Raw genomic sequence first — 13,572 nt, forward strand, 5'->3', positions numbered from 1 at the left:
CACATTTTGTTGTAATATTTGGCTTTATCTTCTTGAGCTGATCTTTGCAATTTTCTGTTCAGCTCTTGTACCTCCTCATTTCTTCCATTTGCTTTAGCTTTATGCTGGAGAGCAAGTTTCAGTGTCTCTTCTGACATCCATTTTGACCTTTTCTTTCTTTCTTGTCTTCTTAATGACTTTTTGCTTTCGTCCTATATGATGTTCTTGATGTCATCCCACAACTCTTCTAGTCTTCGGTCTTTAGTGTTTAATGTATGAAATCTGATATTCAGATCTCTAAATTCAGGTGGGATATATTCAAGGTCATATTTTGGCTCTCGTGGACTTGGTTTCATTTTCTTCAGCTTCAGTTTGTTTTTATTGCTGTTAAGTGCCATCGAGTCAGCTCCGACCAATAGCGACCCTGTGTAGGGTTTCCGAGGAGCAGCTGGTGAGCTTGAACCACTGACCTTGTAGTTCAAACAGCTTTGCAGTATGGCACATTAACCCACAGTGCCATACCAGGATTCCTCAGCTTTAGTTTAAGAACTCAAAATTGTTTGTCAAATGAATGAATAGACTCTGAATTGGATTATCCCCATTTGATAGATTAGAAAACTGAGGTGATAGAGATGCTAAGTGAATTGCCCAAGGGCACACAGTTCACTTACTCACCCGACCTGTCAACATCTAAGGAGCACCTTCTGCTTTCCAGGCCAATTGTTAGAGCACAAAGGCATTGGGGTCATTAGCTTTTTAAGGGAACACTATTTCTTTGTTCTTGCTGTTGCATCTACTTGCAAAGATTTCTCCTACATTCTCACCTATTAAAATTCAATTTATCTCCAGTGCTTTTCCAGCGTTGGTGGAGGCAGTTGTCATGACTGACTACAAAAGGGACCCACAGGTAAATGTTTAGGGCAATGGAACTGTTCTGTATGGTACTGGAGTAGTGGATTCATGATTCTATACATTTCTCCAAACCCAACAAACTATACATTACAAAAGTAAACCCCAATGCCTGCCAACTCCAAAACAACTCAATCCATTCCTCAAAGCTCTGATACTTACAGACTTAATTCACACACACAAGACTGAGGGTGGGGGACGAGGAGACAAGATTAAGAGTACCCTTCTCTATCTCTGCATGACTCATGCTTTTTCTTTGGCTCCTCTCAGCGTTTCCCATTCCTTGGCCCTGGGCATCATCCCTCAGGCCTCAAGGTCAAGTCTGGACTTTGCACCTGGACTTTCAAAAATCAGGATTTTGAGGGAATTGTAGATTAACATGCAGTTGTGTGAAATAATCCAGAAGAGTCTGTGCACCTTTCCCCCAATGGTGACAGCTTACATGTCAGATAGTGTAACACTATGGCCAGGAGACTGACATTACCACCGGCTCCCCCATGTCCAGATTTCACTAGGTTTACAAGTGCTCATTTAACTCAGTGCAATTCTATCTCATTCTACCCCATGTAGATTCAATGACCACCAGCTTCTACAGAATAGTTCCATCACACAGCTCTCACCTGAACTTTAATAATCAGTAGTGTGCTATCTTGATGTTTCTCAAAGTCAGCCTTGAGGTACCTCAGAGTCGTCTGAGCTGCTTATTAAATGTACAGATTCCTGAACCCTCCCCATTTATCCTCTCCTCTCCCAATGAACCAGCCCCTGTGGGATGGCTACTGGGAATTGGTACTTTGAACAGATGTTGTAAATGGCCTCCAACTCTTGCATCTCCAGTTTACCCCCAACATTGTGGCCACCAGAGAGCTCCTTCTAAAACACAGCTACAACCATGCTATTCTGCTTAAAACCCTGTGGAAGCACCCACTGCCCTCAGGGGAGAGACATAGCAAGAAAAGTCCTCTGGGGCAGGCCCCACATCCCTATCCTCTACTCACCTCACCACAAACCAACCAGTTTCCAGGATAGTTGATTCTGATTCACAATGACCTCATGTGTATCTAAGTAGAACTGTGCCCATAACATTTTCAGTGGTTAATTTCTATAGAAGTAGATTGCTGGCCTTTTTTACCCCTACATATCTAAGACTAGAAGCTCCCACCTTTTGGTTAGCAGCAGAATGTTTGCACCATCCAGGATTTCTCTCCCCAACACAGACACACACAAACTAGTTGTCATCAAGTTGATTCTGACTCATTGCGGTTCCATGTATTTCAGAGTAGAACTGTGCAAGGGTTTTCAATGGGCTGAAAACTTTCAGAAGCAGGAATTCGATCACTGTATCTTTTCTTCTGAGGCATCTCTGGGTGGATTCCACCACCAACCTTTCCGTTAGTAGCCAAATGCCTGTGTTTTTATGACTCTAAATTCCTCTGACTATTAGAACACATCATGGTCTGAGTTGCTTTATGCTGTTTCTTCTCTTTGGAAAGTACTTCCAATATTCTCAGCTTGTTGACACCCTACTGAGCCACCCAGTTTTACACAAGGAAGTTGAGAAAGGTTAAGGTGTCACCCAGGAAGTAAAGGCAAGGCCAGCCAGGCCCAATCCACCCTAGTTTTATCCGGACTCCTGGTCTTACTGTTCACCAAGCTGTCATGGTGGCCGCAAGGGGTGGCTGTGTTTCCAGGCTATTTGCTCACCTTCACATGGGCGTGACTACCCACCTGCCTCTCCTGGCCTGGTTCACCTTTTTCTTCCTCTCTCAGCTGGGAATCCCGGCCCTGAGAGGAGGGAGAAAGGAAAACGGGATTAGACTCAGGGTGTAACCTGACTCCCCAATGGGTCTGCTGTGGTGTGCCAAGGGGCGAGGGGGCATGGAACAAGTCTCCAGGGGCCCGTTTAAGCCAGAACAGGCAATGGGGGCTCCTGGAGGGAGGGAAGGAGAGGAGCAGAGTCCAAGTCCTCTCTTCTGCTGCCCCCTCCCTCCACAGCTCCTCGCAACCCGAGCCGGGGGGCCTAAAAATAGCCCCCGAGGCGCAACCGCCCGGCCGCCCTGGTGACCTTCTGGGTAGCACAGGCCGAAGGCGGGCGGGCGGCAGGAAGGCAAGGCGCCGGCCCCCCAGGACTCATCTCTCAGGGCACCATCCCCCGGGGGTCCCCCGTGGCCACCAGGTTCCAGCGTCCTCTCAGTCCAGCTTGCAGAAGCCATGCAGAAAGCCCGGGGCACGCGAGGCGAGGGTGTGGGTTCGAGTGCACCCTCCAGCCCCGGGGTGCCTCCGAAGAGGGTCAAGGTGGGGGCCAGCGGAGGGGCCCCTGCAGTGGCGCCTGGGGCGCCGGTCTTCCTGAGGCCCTTGAAAAACGTGGCGGTGCTCTCAGGCAGCGACGTGAGACTGCGGGTGGTGGTGAGCGGGACACCTCAGCCCAGCCTCAGCTGGTTCCGGGACGGGCAGCTCTTGCCCCCGCCAGCCCCGGAGCCCGGTTGCCTGTGGCTGCGGAGCTGCGGGCCGCGGGACGCCGGCGTGTACAGCTGCAGGGCCCAGAACGCGCGGGGCGAGGCCTCCTGTGAGGCTGTTGTCACAGTGCTGGAGGTTGGAGGTAATGGAGAGGTGGGGGACAGCCTGGGGGTGGGAGTGCTTCAGGTGAGGAGGGCCCCCAGGACACTGGAAGAAACCCTGTTCATCCACGCCTTCTTCCAGGTACCCTAGCTTCTTAGTACAAGAGAAGTGGGTGTTAAGTAGATAGGCTCCCTAGGAGAGGGTTGGAGGTCATGGTCAGCACTAGGTAAGCAAAGCCCTCCCACTCAGGTCTCCCTGGACAGTCCACGGTGGACACTCTCAAGTTGCCTGCAAAGAGTGGTCTCTTGGGGAATGTCATCTTTTCCAGCTCTGATGTGGTTTACACTTGTGATTGCCAGTCAGGGGGAGGACAGTTCTGGTTCTGACCAGGTTGTTGAGGGTCCAAGCTCCTGGCAGTCTATGACAGTGGCAGGGTTGGTATGGTCACCACCAAGCTGACTGGAAGAAACCAGTGAAAGGTGGGGAGAAAAGCAAGTAGCAACAGGGTGAGAGGGTCAAGAGGAGAGCTGGGTTTAGGGGTTCTGTGGGCTGTATGGAACAGGGTGGGGTGGGGTGCAGGGGGTCGTGGAGGGATCTGGACCAGGTTATGGTGGAGCAGCACATGAGGGACAGGGTTTGTGCAGGAAGCTCATGGGCCATGTCCACTGAGGTTCGAGAGTGGACGTTTAGAGGGTAGGGAAGGGGGATGCTCACTATCTGATACTTGGGGCCTTGACCATGTGGAGGTGGAGTTGCAGGTTCATATTCATCAATTCATGAAAAGGAGATAGTCACAGTCTGGGGCACAGGAGGAACAACATGAGTCTGGGTCCTGTCATCATGGGTGCCAAGCCAGGGACAGTTCTCCTTGGGCCCATTTTTATTTCACCAGCCCCTAAGCTAACCAAATGGTTCTTTGCTAGATTAAAGAGAGAGCCTTGAGGAACAGCAGTTGGAGGAAGTCTTAGTTATCTTGCTCCGTTCTAACAGAAATAACACGTGTAGGTGGCTTTCATAAACAGAAATGTATTCTCTCGCAGTTTAGGAGACTTCTTAAGTCCTGCTCACAATTGCTGCTATCTTTGAGCCCATGGCTGCAACCACTTTGTCAATCCATGTCCTTGAAGGCCTTCTTTTTTTCACTGATTGCCTGCTTTACCAAGCATGATATTCATCTCCAAATACAGAGTGCCAGTTGTAGGAGAAGGCTTTTTCTCTGGGTCAGCTCTGTGGGAAGGTCTCCTTTCAACATCTGTGGGCCTAGCGTCCCTTGGAAATTTCCATGTGTCTCTGCATCAGTCTTCCCATGGGTCTAGGAGGTTCTCAATGCAGGGACCCTGGGCCCAAAGGACCTGATATGCTCCCAACTCTTATTTCCTAGTGATAGTCAGGCTCCTCCTTCCCAGTTCACGTTCTTCATTTATTTCTCATAAGATAAAAGCAATGTAGACCATACCCCCAAGGAAACACCCTTACATCAGATCAGGGCTGTGATCTGAGTGAGGGTATTGCATCCCATCCTAACACCCATATAACTGATTGGCTGATCATATCAGATCACATCATGGGGGACAATTACATCATTACATTATTTCCAAATTATGTCATTACATACCTGCCAAACCACTAAGATTCATGGCCCAGGCAAATGGACACATATATTGGGGGGATACAATTCATGAAAAGCAGTATACTGTACTTGTAGGAACCCTGGTGACACAATGGCTAAGTGATTATTGACTGCTAACCAAAAGGTCACTGGTTTGAACCCACCAGTCACTCTAGGGGAGAAAGATGTGCCAGTTTGCTTCTGTAAAGATTTACAGCCTTTGAACCCCTGTGGGACAGTTCTACTCTATTGTATGGGGTTGCTCCAAGTTGGAACTCACTCACTCAATGACAATGGATTTGCTTTTTTTGTTAAGCTACAGTTGGGGGAGCTGGCAAAGAGCTAAGGGGCCATTGAATCTGTGTTGGGCACTTCAAGCCATCCAGAAAAGGATCTCCAGGTGGCTAATGAGAAGATGAATTGCCCACTCCAACTGAGTGGTGTTGTCTCGGGGTAACTTCTCGGGGGCTGGGAAAGAGGTACAGAAAAGGACCTCAGCAACTGGAGGGGAAACCAGGTCAGGAGATGAAGCCAGGGCTGGTTTCCTTCCGGGAGCATCTCTCCTCTCCCCTTAGCTCACCCAGTCCACTTCCTAGAGTAACCAATGACTGAGAGGGACAGAGAGGGAAAAGGATGACTTCTTCTGGTTGGCCAGCACCTGTCCAGGCACAGGCTCCCCCAGTCTGGAGGTAGGACCAGGGGGTGGAGCACATCCTCTGGTCTAGGAAAAAAGTAGACCTTTGGGGGGATCTTAGCTCTGGGTCTCTCAGGGACACCCAAAGATTGGAAGTTTGAGGGTACCCAAAGGCATTTTAGAAGAAAGGGCTAGAGATCTGCTCCCCAAAATCAGCTAGTGCAGACCCTGTGGAACAGAATTCCATTCCAGCGATAGTAACTGGTACTGGTTCTTTCCTCGGGACCCGGACCCTCCAGAGACAAAGAGGGCTGGAAATACAGAATGAATGTAGGGACGAGATAAGTCCATTGAAAACTAGGAGACAGAGATTAGGGAAGGGAAGAGGTGAAAAGGAGAGTGGTGGTCTCCTGCTGCTGAGACCGCTTCCTTTATAGAAGAGGAAACCATGGCCCAGAGAGGAGGGAGGCCTGCCTACAGACATACAACCAGTTATGGCCAGCCCTGAACTCACAACCTAGCCCTCCTGCTTTGGGCTCTGGGTGATTTTTACTACTCCTAAGAAGTTTGGGAGGAAGAAGGAACAGGCAGAGGAAAAAGGTAGCTGTCCAACGTGTGGGGAGCAACTGCTACAAGATGGGCCTAGGCCTGGCCTTTCTGAGCCTCCCTAAGTGGTGAGAGTAGTGGGGTGCTAGAGACCCCAACAGGGGAGGGTCCTCAGCTTCCTCTGTAATGTGGGTGGCATGGTCAGCAGAGCTGAACTCTGGCTGGGTACCAAGACAAAGGCTGGGGGGACAGTCTTCAAGCCAAGCTACCCTGCTGTAACAGTAAGCTTGAGAGACTTGGCGTGCTGTGGGTCCCTAGGAGCTGGAGACTGGATTTGGGGCATTTGGTTTCATGTTAAAACAGAATACCTGTGATTTGGGTCACTTGTGAGTGGGAAGAACGTTGGGTTTCAGCAAGCCACATTGGAGAATGCTTTCCTAGCAGTGAAACCTTTACCCCAAGAACAGCCTGATTATTATTAATTGGTAATATTCTTAATAGTAATTTATAATAATACAAATGACTACTATGTGGCAGGCATTATGCTTGTACTTACCATGATTTGATCTATCGTTTAAGATTCACAGCAACTCTGGTAAATTGAGGCCCAGAGGGATTAAGTGACTTGTCTTAGTTGTACAATGGTTGGCATAAGTGATTAGCCAAAAGGTTGGCTATTTGAACCCACCTGGAGGTACCCAGGAAGACAGACCTGGCGATCTGCTTCTGAAAGGTCACAGCTTTGAAAACCCCATGGAAACCCTCTGTACATATGAGTCGGAATTAACTCCATGGCAACTAACAGCAGTTGTACAGATAGAAGGTTCCAGAGTGGAGAGGGAGCCTTGGTCTGTCTCCCTTGCTTAATGACCATGCCCCTCCCACTAGGTCTGGGATGGGGAGGGGCTTTACTTTGGTGATGCTTCCTCCTCTCTCCCAACCTTTCCCCTTGACTGGTCCTGGCCAGGCAGCTCAGCATTGCTCAGTTACTCATGGAAAACTTGCTTGGTTGGAATCCATAGCAGGAGGACTTTAGAGTTCTTGAGGAAGCCAAGCAAGAAGCTGGCTACGGAGGGAAGGAAGCAGTTTCCTGGCTGGGACTGCTCTCTGGCTCCGTGGTATGGTGCGATGCTAAGGTTCCTGGCACTCCAGAGACCTGAGATGCTAGCTCAAGGATAGAGGGAGACTTACATGGCTCTGGAGGTTGGGGCTGAGAAGTTGGGGGGCGGGGGTGGTGGTAGTGCAGGCTGGGGAGTATGGAAAATGAGAACAGGATAAAGTCATGTGATGTAGAAATGAAGGATATTTGTAGGATCCTTGACATGTGTAAAGCATTTTCTTTTATCCTATCATATTTAATCAGGAGCTTTGGTGGCACTGTGGGTTAAATGTTGGGTTGCTAAACTGGAAGTTGAGTGGTTCGAACCCAGCAGTCACTACACAGGAGAAAGATGAAGCTGTTTGCTCCCATAAAGATTTACAGTCTCAGAGACCCTATGGAGAAGTCCTCAGGGTTACCAATGAGTCTGAAGCAGCTCAACACAATGGGTATGATTTCGGGTTTTATCCCATTTAAGTCATTTAACCTCCTAAGCCCCAGATTATATTATGATCATTATACATGTAAGAAAACTGGGGCTCAAAGAGGAAATGTGCCCAAGGTCACATGACTAATGAGGTAGCAGAGCCAGCACTGTAAGCCAGGTCTTTGAGTCTGGTCTACATCATCCCTTCTGGGCAGAAAGAGCATGGGAGAATGGAGCTAAGATCGGTAACCATAACCACTTCTCCCCATCAGAATCCTCAGATCCATCTCCTGGTCTAGTCTCAAGACAGGCCACTGCTTTCCTTTGAAGACATCACGATCCCACTTGCACCAATTGAGGGGTCACATGCAAATCAAGTGACCAGAGCAAGCACTGCCCTCAAGGCTTAAGGTGTGTGTGTGTGTGTGTGTGTGTGTGTGTGTGACTGGAGTCGAAGGCCTGCCCTAAACAGCCGAGAGGAAGGGCACGTTGATGATGCTTACCGAGGTGTTGACTGTTTGTTGATGGTGGTTTCGTGCTGTGGAGTCGGTTCCAACTCATAGTGACCCTGTACAGGGTTTCCAAGGCTGTAAATCTTTATGGGAGCAAAAAGCCTCATCTGTCTCCCATAGAGCAGCTGGTAGTTTCGAACTGCTGACCTTGTAGTTTGCAGCCTGATTCATAACCACGATGCTAAATCAGGATCTGGAAGACTCTGGTGTTAATCAGAGGGATCAAAGGTCAACAGATGGTAGTGAACCAATCCTGGAGACTTGAAGGCAGGGAGGGATGGGTAAGAGACACTTGCAGCCACCATAAAAGACAGAACAGAATTACTACTTAGGGTTTCTGGGACTGTAAATCTATACAGGAGCTGACAGCCAAATCATTCTTCCTCAGAGTGGTTGGTGGGTTTGAACTGCTGACATTTTGGTTAGCAGCCCAAGGTATAACCCACTGCACCACCAGGGCGCTTCAAATTAGAGCTTTTGATGTTGCTGTTTTTGTGTGCTGTCGAGTCAGTTTCAGCTCATAGTGACACTGCATAATTTCTGGGTGCGGCTGGTGGGTTTGAACTGCCAACCTGTGGTTACCAGCCCAGTGCTTATTCTAGAGCATGACATCAGGGCACCAGATTATAAGTGTTGTTGTTGTTGTATGCCATCGAGTCGTTTCCGACCCAAAGCGACCCTGTGTAGGGTTTCTAGGAGCAGCTGGTGAGCTTGAACCACTGACCTTGCAGTTCAAACTGACTTTGTAGTCCAGTGCATTAACCCACAGCGCCACACCAGGACTCCCCAGATTAGAAACAGAGCCAATTTAGTCAAGGGAAAGGTGAGGGCTACAGCAGGATCTGTTTTAAGGAATATTCTGGCCTTATCATCTTTTTCGCCTGAACTTTGGAATGTTTGGATGAGCAAACAGGAAGAAACTAGTATGGAGCTGGGAATGCATATAGAGAATCACCACCCATTTAGTTGTCTAGTGACCAGTGGAATGCAAAGTCCCAGTGGAGAGAGAAGAGGAGGGGTCATCTTGGAAGCAGTGAACACCCTTGCAAAGGAGGAGAAAAAGGAATAGAAAAGTCCCCAAGTTAGCAGAAGACCTTTTCCGGAAGCTGTGGCAGGCCCTTCCAGAAAGATCCTGAGTGGAATGGGGAGATGGTCATCCCAAGTGCCACTTCTCCAGCTGTTTCTTGGAAAAGCATCTGGGTCTGGGCATAGAAGAGGGAGGCCAAGATGACTTACTTTCCACCTTCCCCACCATGACCATTGTCTCTACCCCATGCCCACCAGGCCCCTCTATATTTGTTGAGCGCTACTGTGTAGCGTAGTGGTTACGAATCGGGCTGCAAACCTTAAGGTCAGCGGTTCGAAACTACCAGCCGCTCCGCGGGAGAAAGATGAGGCTTTCTACTCCCGTAAGGATTTACACCCTCGGAAACCCTGTACGGGGTCGCTATGGGTCGGAACCGACTCAACGGCACTTAACAACAACAACAACTGTGTACCTTGGACTCCTGGTGTGGTGCTGTAGGATCCGTACTGGGTTGTGAATCACAAGGTCAGCAGTTCAAACCCCCAGCTGCTCCTTGGAAACCCTACCCAGAGTTGCTACGAGTTGGAATCGACTCAACGGCACTTATCCTTAACAACAACAACTGTGTACCTTGGATTCCTGGTGTGGCATTGTAGGATACAGCACTAGACTGCAAGGTTGGTTTGAACCACAATGTCAGTGGTTCAAACTCACTAGCCGCTCTTGGAAACCCTATCCAGGGTAGCTATGAATTGGAACCGACTTCATGGCACTTAACAACAACAACTGTGTACCTGCCACTGTTCTGAGTGTTGTACATCAGTGGGGAGGAAAAAACCCAAACAAGGCAAAACTCATATCCTCCTGAAGATTACCTTCTAGTGAGGGGAAGACAGACAATTATTAAAACCATAATTAGTAAAGATTTCCTACCACATGTTAGAAACAGAAAAGGGCCCTGATGTTACAATGGGTGAGCTCTTGGCTGCTACTGAAAGGTTGGTGGTTCAAAGTCACTCTGCTACTCTGCAGAAGAAAAGATCTGGTAATTTACTTTGATAAAGATTGTTGGTTTTGTTTTTGTTGAGTGCCATTGAGTCAGTTCCAACTCATAATGACCCTGTATAGGGATTCTGAGCCTGTAAATCGTTATGGGAGCAGAAAGCCTCATCTTTCTCCCAAGGAGCAACTCATGGGTTCAAACCACTGACCTTATGGTTCACAGTCCAGTACTTATCCTATAGAGTCATCTAGCTCCCACCTTTAAAGATTACAGCCTAGGAAACCCTATGGGGCAGTTATACTATGCCCTATAGGGTTGCTGTAAGGAGCTCTGGTAGCACAGTGGTCAGGCTGTGAACCACAAGGTCAGCAGTTCAAAACTACCAGCTGTTCTTTGGGAGAGAGATGAGGCTTTCTGCTTCCATAAAGATTAAAGATTTACAGCCTTGGAAACCCTATACAGGGTTGCTGTGAGTCAGAACCAACTCCATGGCATATCACCACCACCGCCGCCATAGGGTCACTGTGAGTTGGAGTTGACTGGACTACACATGACAGAAACATAGAGCAGAATAAGCGAGGGGAGACAAGGTAGACTCTGAAGGGAGAGGCAGGAAGAGTGCAGGCAAAGGGGAGAGTGGGGACATCTAGCTCAGAGGGAGGTCTGTGGGGGAGATTAGAAAGCAGGCATCCTGTGATGACTTGGGTTTTCCCTTTAGAGGGAAAGCTAGCAGTGCAGAAATTGGAAAGTCTTGGTTCCAAGCGGTGGTAGGGGACACAGCTTTGCAGCCATGGGGAAAAGTCTGAGAGGCCCACCCCTGAAAGCATGTTCCAGACCAGCCCTGTTGGGGTGAACAGTGCAGGAACACAGAATCCTGTGGCCCCTCCTCAGCCCAGCTGTCCTGTCACTCACGCCTGCTGCCTATTGGTTATTTTTGCTACGGAATGTGCCAGTCCCTTGGATTCTCCTGGGGGACAGGAGCTCAAGTTACCCCCTGTCCCCACTCAGCTCCCCATCTGTGATGGGTGTGTTTGTGGGTGGGTAGGGAAAGTGCCTGTGCATGTTCAGGGCCCTCTGTGGGAACTGGTTTGGACACACATGTGTACCCTCTCATTGCACGTCCCTGTGTATGAGTCTGCATATATGAAATTTGTCTCTGGGGATCTAGGAGTGTCTCCAGAGTGTACAAAACATGACTTTAGTCTTTAAAATGGTGTTGTTGAGTTGTGCTGTTGAGTAGGTTCCAGCTTATCGTGACCCTATGTATGTTGTTGTTGTGTGCCGTGGAGTCGGTTCCCACTCATAGTGACCCTGTACAGGGTTTCCGAGGCTGTAAATCTTTACGGGAGCAGACCGCCTCACCTTTCTCCCGCGGAGCCGCTGGTAGTTTTGAACTGCTGACCTTGCGGCTCACAGCCCGATTCGTAACCACTACGCTACCAGAGTTCCTCTGACCTATGTATAACAAAACAAAACACTATTGGGCCCTTCACCATCCTCACAGTTGCTGTCCTACTGTGTCAATCCATCTTGTTGAAAGTCTTCCTCTTTTCCACTGACACTCTACTTTACCAAGCACAATGTCCCTCCTGATAACATGTCTAATGAATGTGAGATAAAGTTTCGCCATCTTTGCTTCTAAGGAGCACTCTGGCTATACTTCTTCCACCACAGATTTGTTTGTTCTTCTGGCAGTCCCTGGTATATTTAATATTCTTCACCAACATGATAATCTAAAGGCATTCATTCTTTGATATTCCTTATTCATAGGCCAGCTTTTGAATACCTATGAGGTGGTAAAAATACTATGGCTTGGACCAGGCACAGATTAATACTTACAGTAACATCTTTGCTTTCTAACACTTCAAAGTCTTTTGCAGCAAGTCTGCCCAATGCAATGCATCGCTTGACTTCCATAGGAGTCAGGAATGCAAATGACTTCAGGTGCCAAGGATGAATTGTAAATGAGCGAGGTGCTGTAAACTGGCTCGTGCTTAACCACCCAAAACATTGTGCAAGACAAACACTCTGCTCCTGTATTTATTTTAGGCGTTAAAGAAATAATGTCAGGGAGACCCACTGACCAATCAGCATCTGAAACATTATAGCATAGTGGTCCAGATCCCAGAGTGCCTTTGTTACAATCCTGAATACCCAGTTATTGACTGCGTGGCCTTGGGTAAGTAACTGTGCCTCAGTCTCCTGCCTTATTGTGAAGATTAAATGAATTTATTCATATAAAGTGCTTAGTACAATGCTTAGTACAAAGCACACAATAAGTGTTAATAAAAAAATACAGTAGTCACAGCTCAGAAACCAGAATTGGCCCTACCTGTACATGTTGGGATGGGAATTCAGAGAAGGGGAACACATGGATTTAGAACCTATGTGATTTTCATGAAGTGATAATTCTCTGAGCTTCCTTCAGTCTGTTAAATGGGTTTGGGGTTGCTTATGGAGTTGTGGCAAATGCACTCAATGGTAGTTATAATGGTTGTATGGAGGGTAGGATTGTGTGTGTGCAAACATGTGCATGAGGTATATGGGGGAGCACAAAACAGTGTACAGTGTGCTCACCTTGTGAGGGAGATGGAGATCGAACGTGTGAATAATAGAAGTATCTCTGGGTATCTTAATGTGTGTGTATGTGTGGCGGGGAGGCACGTTGGAGTGCACACGAGCGCTGGGAGGGTTTTGCCTGACCTTCCTCAGGAGTCTAGGGGGTTTTCATAGTCTGGGCTCCTGTCAGCCCAGAGTCACTTCCCCCAAGGACCCTGAGCCTGTGTGTGACCTAGGCAACCCCACCTCCACCCTCACGGCGCTGTCTCCTGCGGCCGGCGAGCTGGCTGCTGCTGGCCCAGGGTGAATGTGCGCGTGGTTATGGAGTGAGCAAGTTGAGATGCTGCTGACCTTCCAGAGCAGTCCTACGGGACGGGGGCGAGGGTGGCAAGGAGGCTGAGTGGGGCTGCCAATGAGAGCGTGGCCCGACCTCGGGACTACTGTACCCTTTTCTGTGCCTCAGTTTCCCTATGTGCCCAGGACCCAGGGGGCAGATGCGGGGTGGGGGTGCAGGGCTTTCAGCGTAGGGAGATGTATGGGTGGTCGTAGTCGGGGACAGATGAGCTGCACCTGCTGGGACGCGGGGAGCTGGAAAGGAAGGGGCTCCTGGTGGGGTGCAGTGGAGGGGGAGGGGCGAGCCCTGGTTGCTGCTGCCGCCGCCGCGGCCGCCACCTCCGGCTGCACTCTGAGCCGCCGGCCCTCCGAGCAC

The 13,572-nt window shown here is 49.1% G+C and overlaps 1 protein-coding gene across 1 annotated transcript in view; it reads left to right on the forward strand.

Annotated features, from left to right (window-relative positions):
* The first annotated feature begins 3,099 nt into the window (after positions 1-3,099).
* SPEG (SPEG complex locus) overlaps positions 3,100-13,572 on the forward strand; it is a 62,473-nt gene continuing 52,000 nt past the window's right edge. Inside the window, exon 1 of the mRNA XM_006867842.1 lies at positions 3,100-3,487. Within this exon, the coding sequence (XP_006867904.1) occupies positions 3,100-3,487 (388 nt within the window). The remainder of the gene's footprint in view (positions 3,488-13,572) is intronic.

This window comes from Chrysochloris asiatica, unplaced genomic scaffold (assembly GCF_000296735.1).
Source record: "Chrysochloris asiatica unplaced genomic scaffold, ChrAsi1.0 scaffold00110, whole genome shotgun sequence".
NCBI classification, from domain to species: Eukaryota; Metazoa; Chordata; class Mammalia; order Afrosoricida; family Chrysochloridae; genus Chrysochloris; species Chrysochloris asiatica.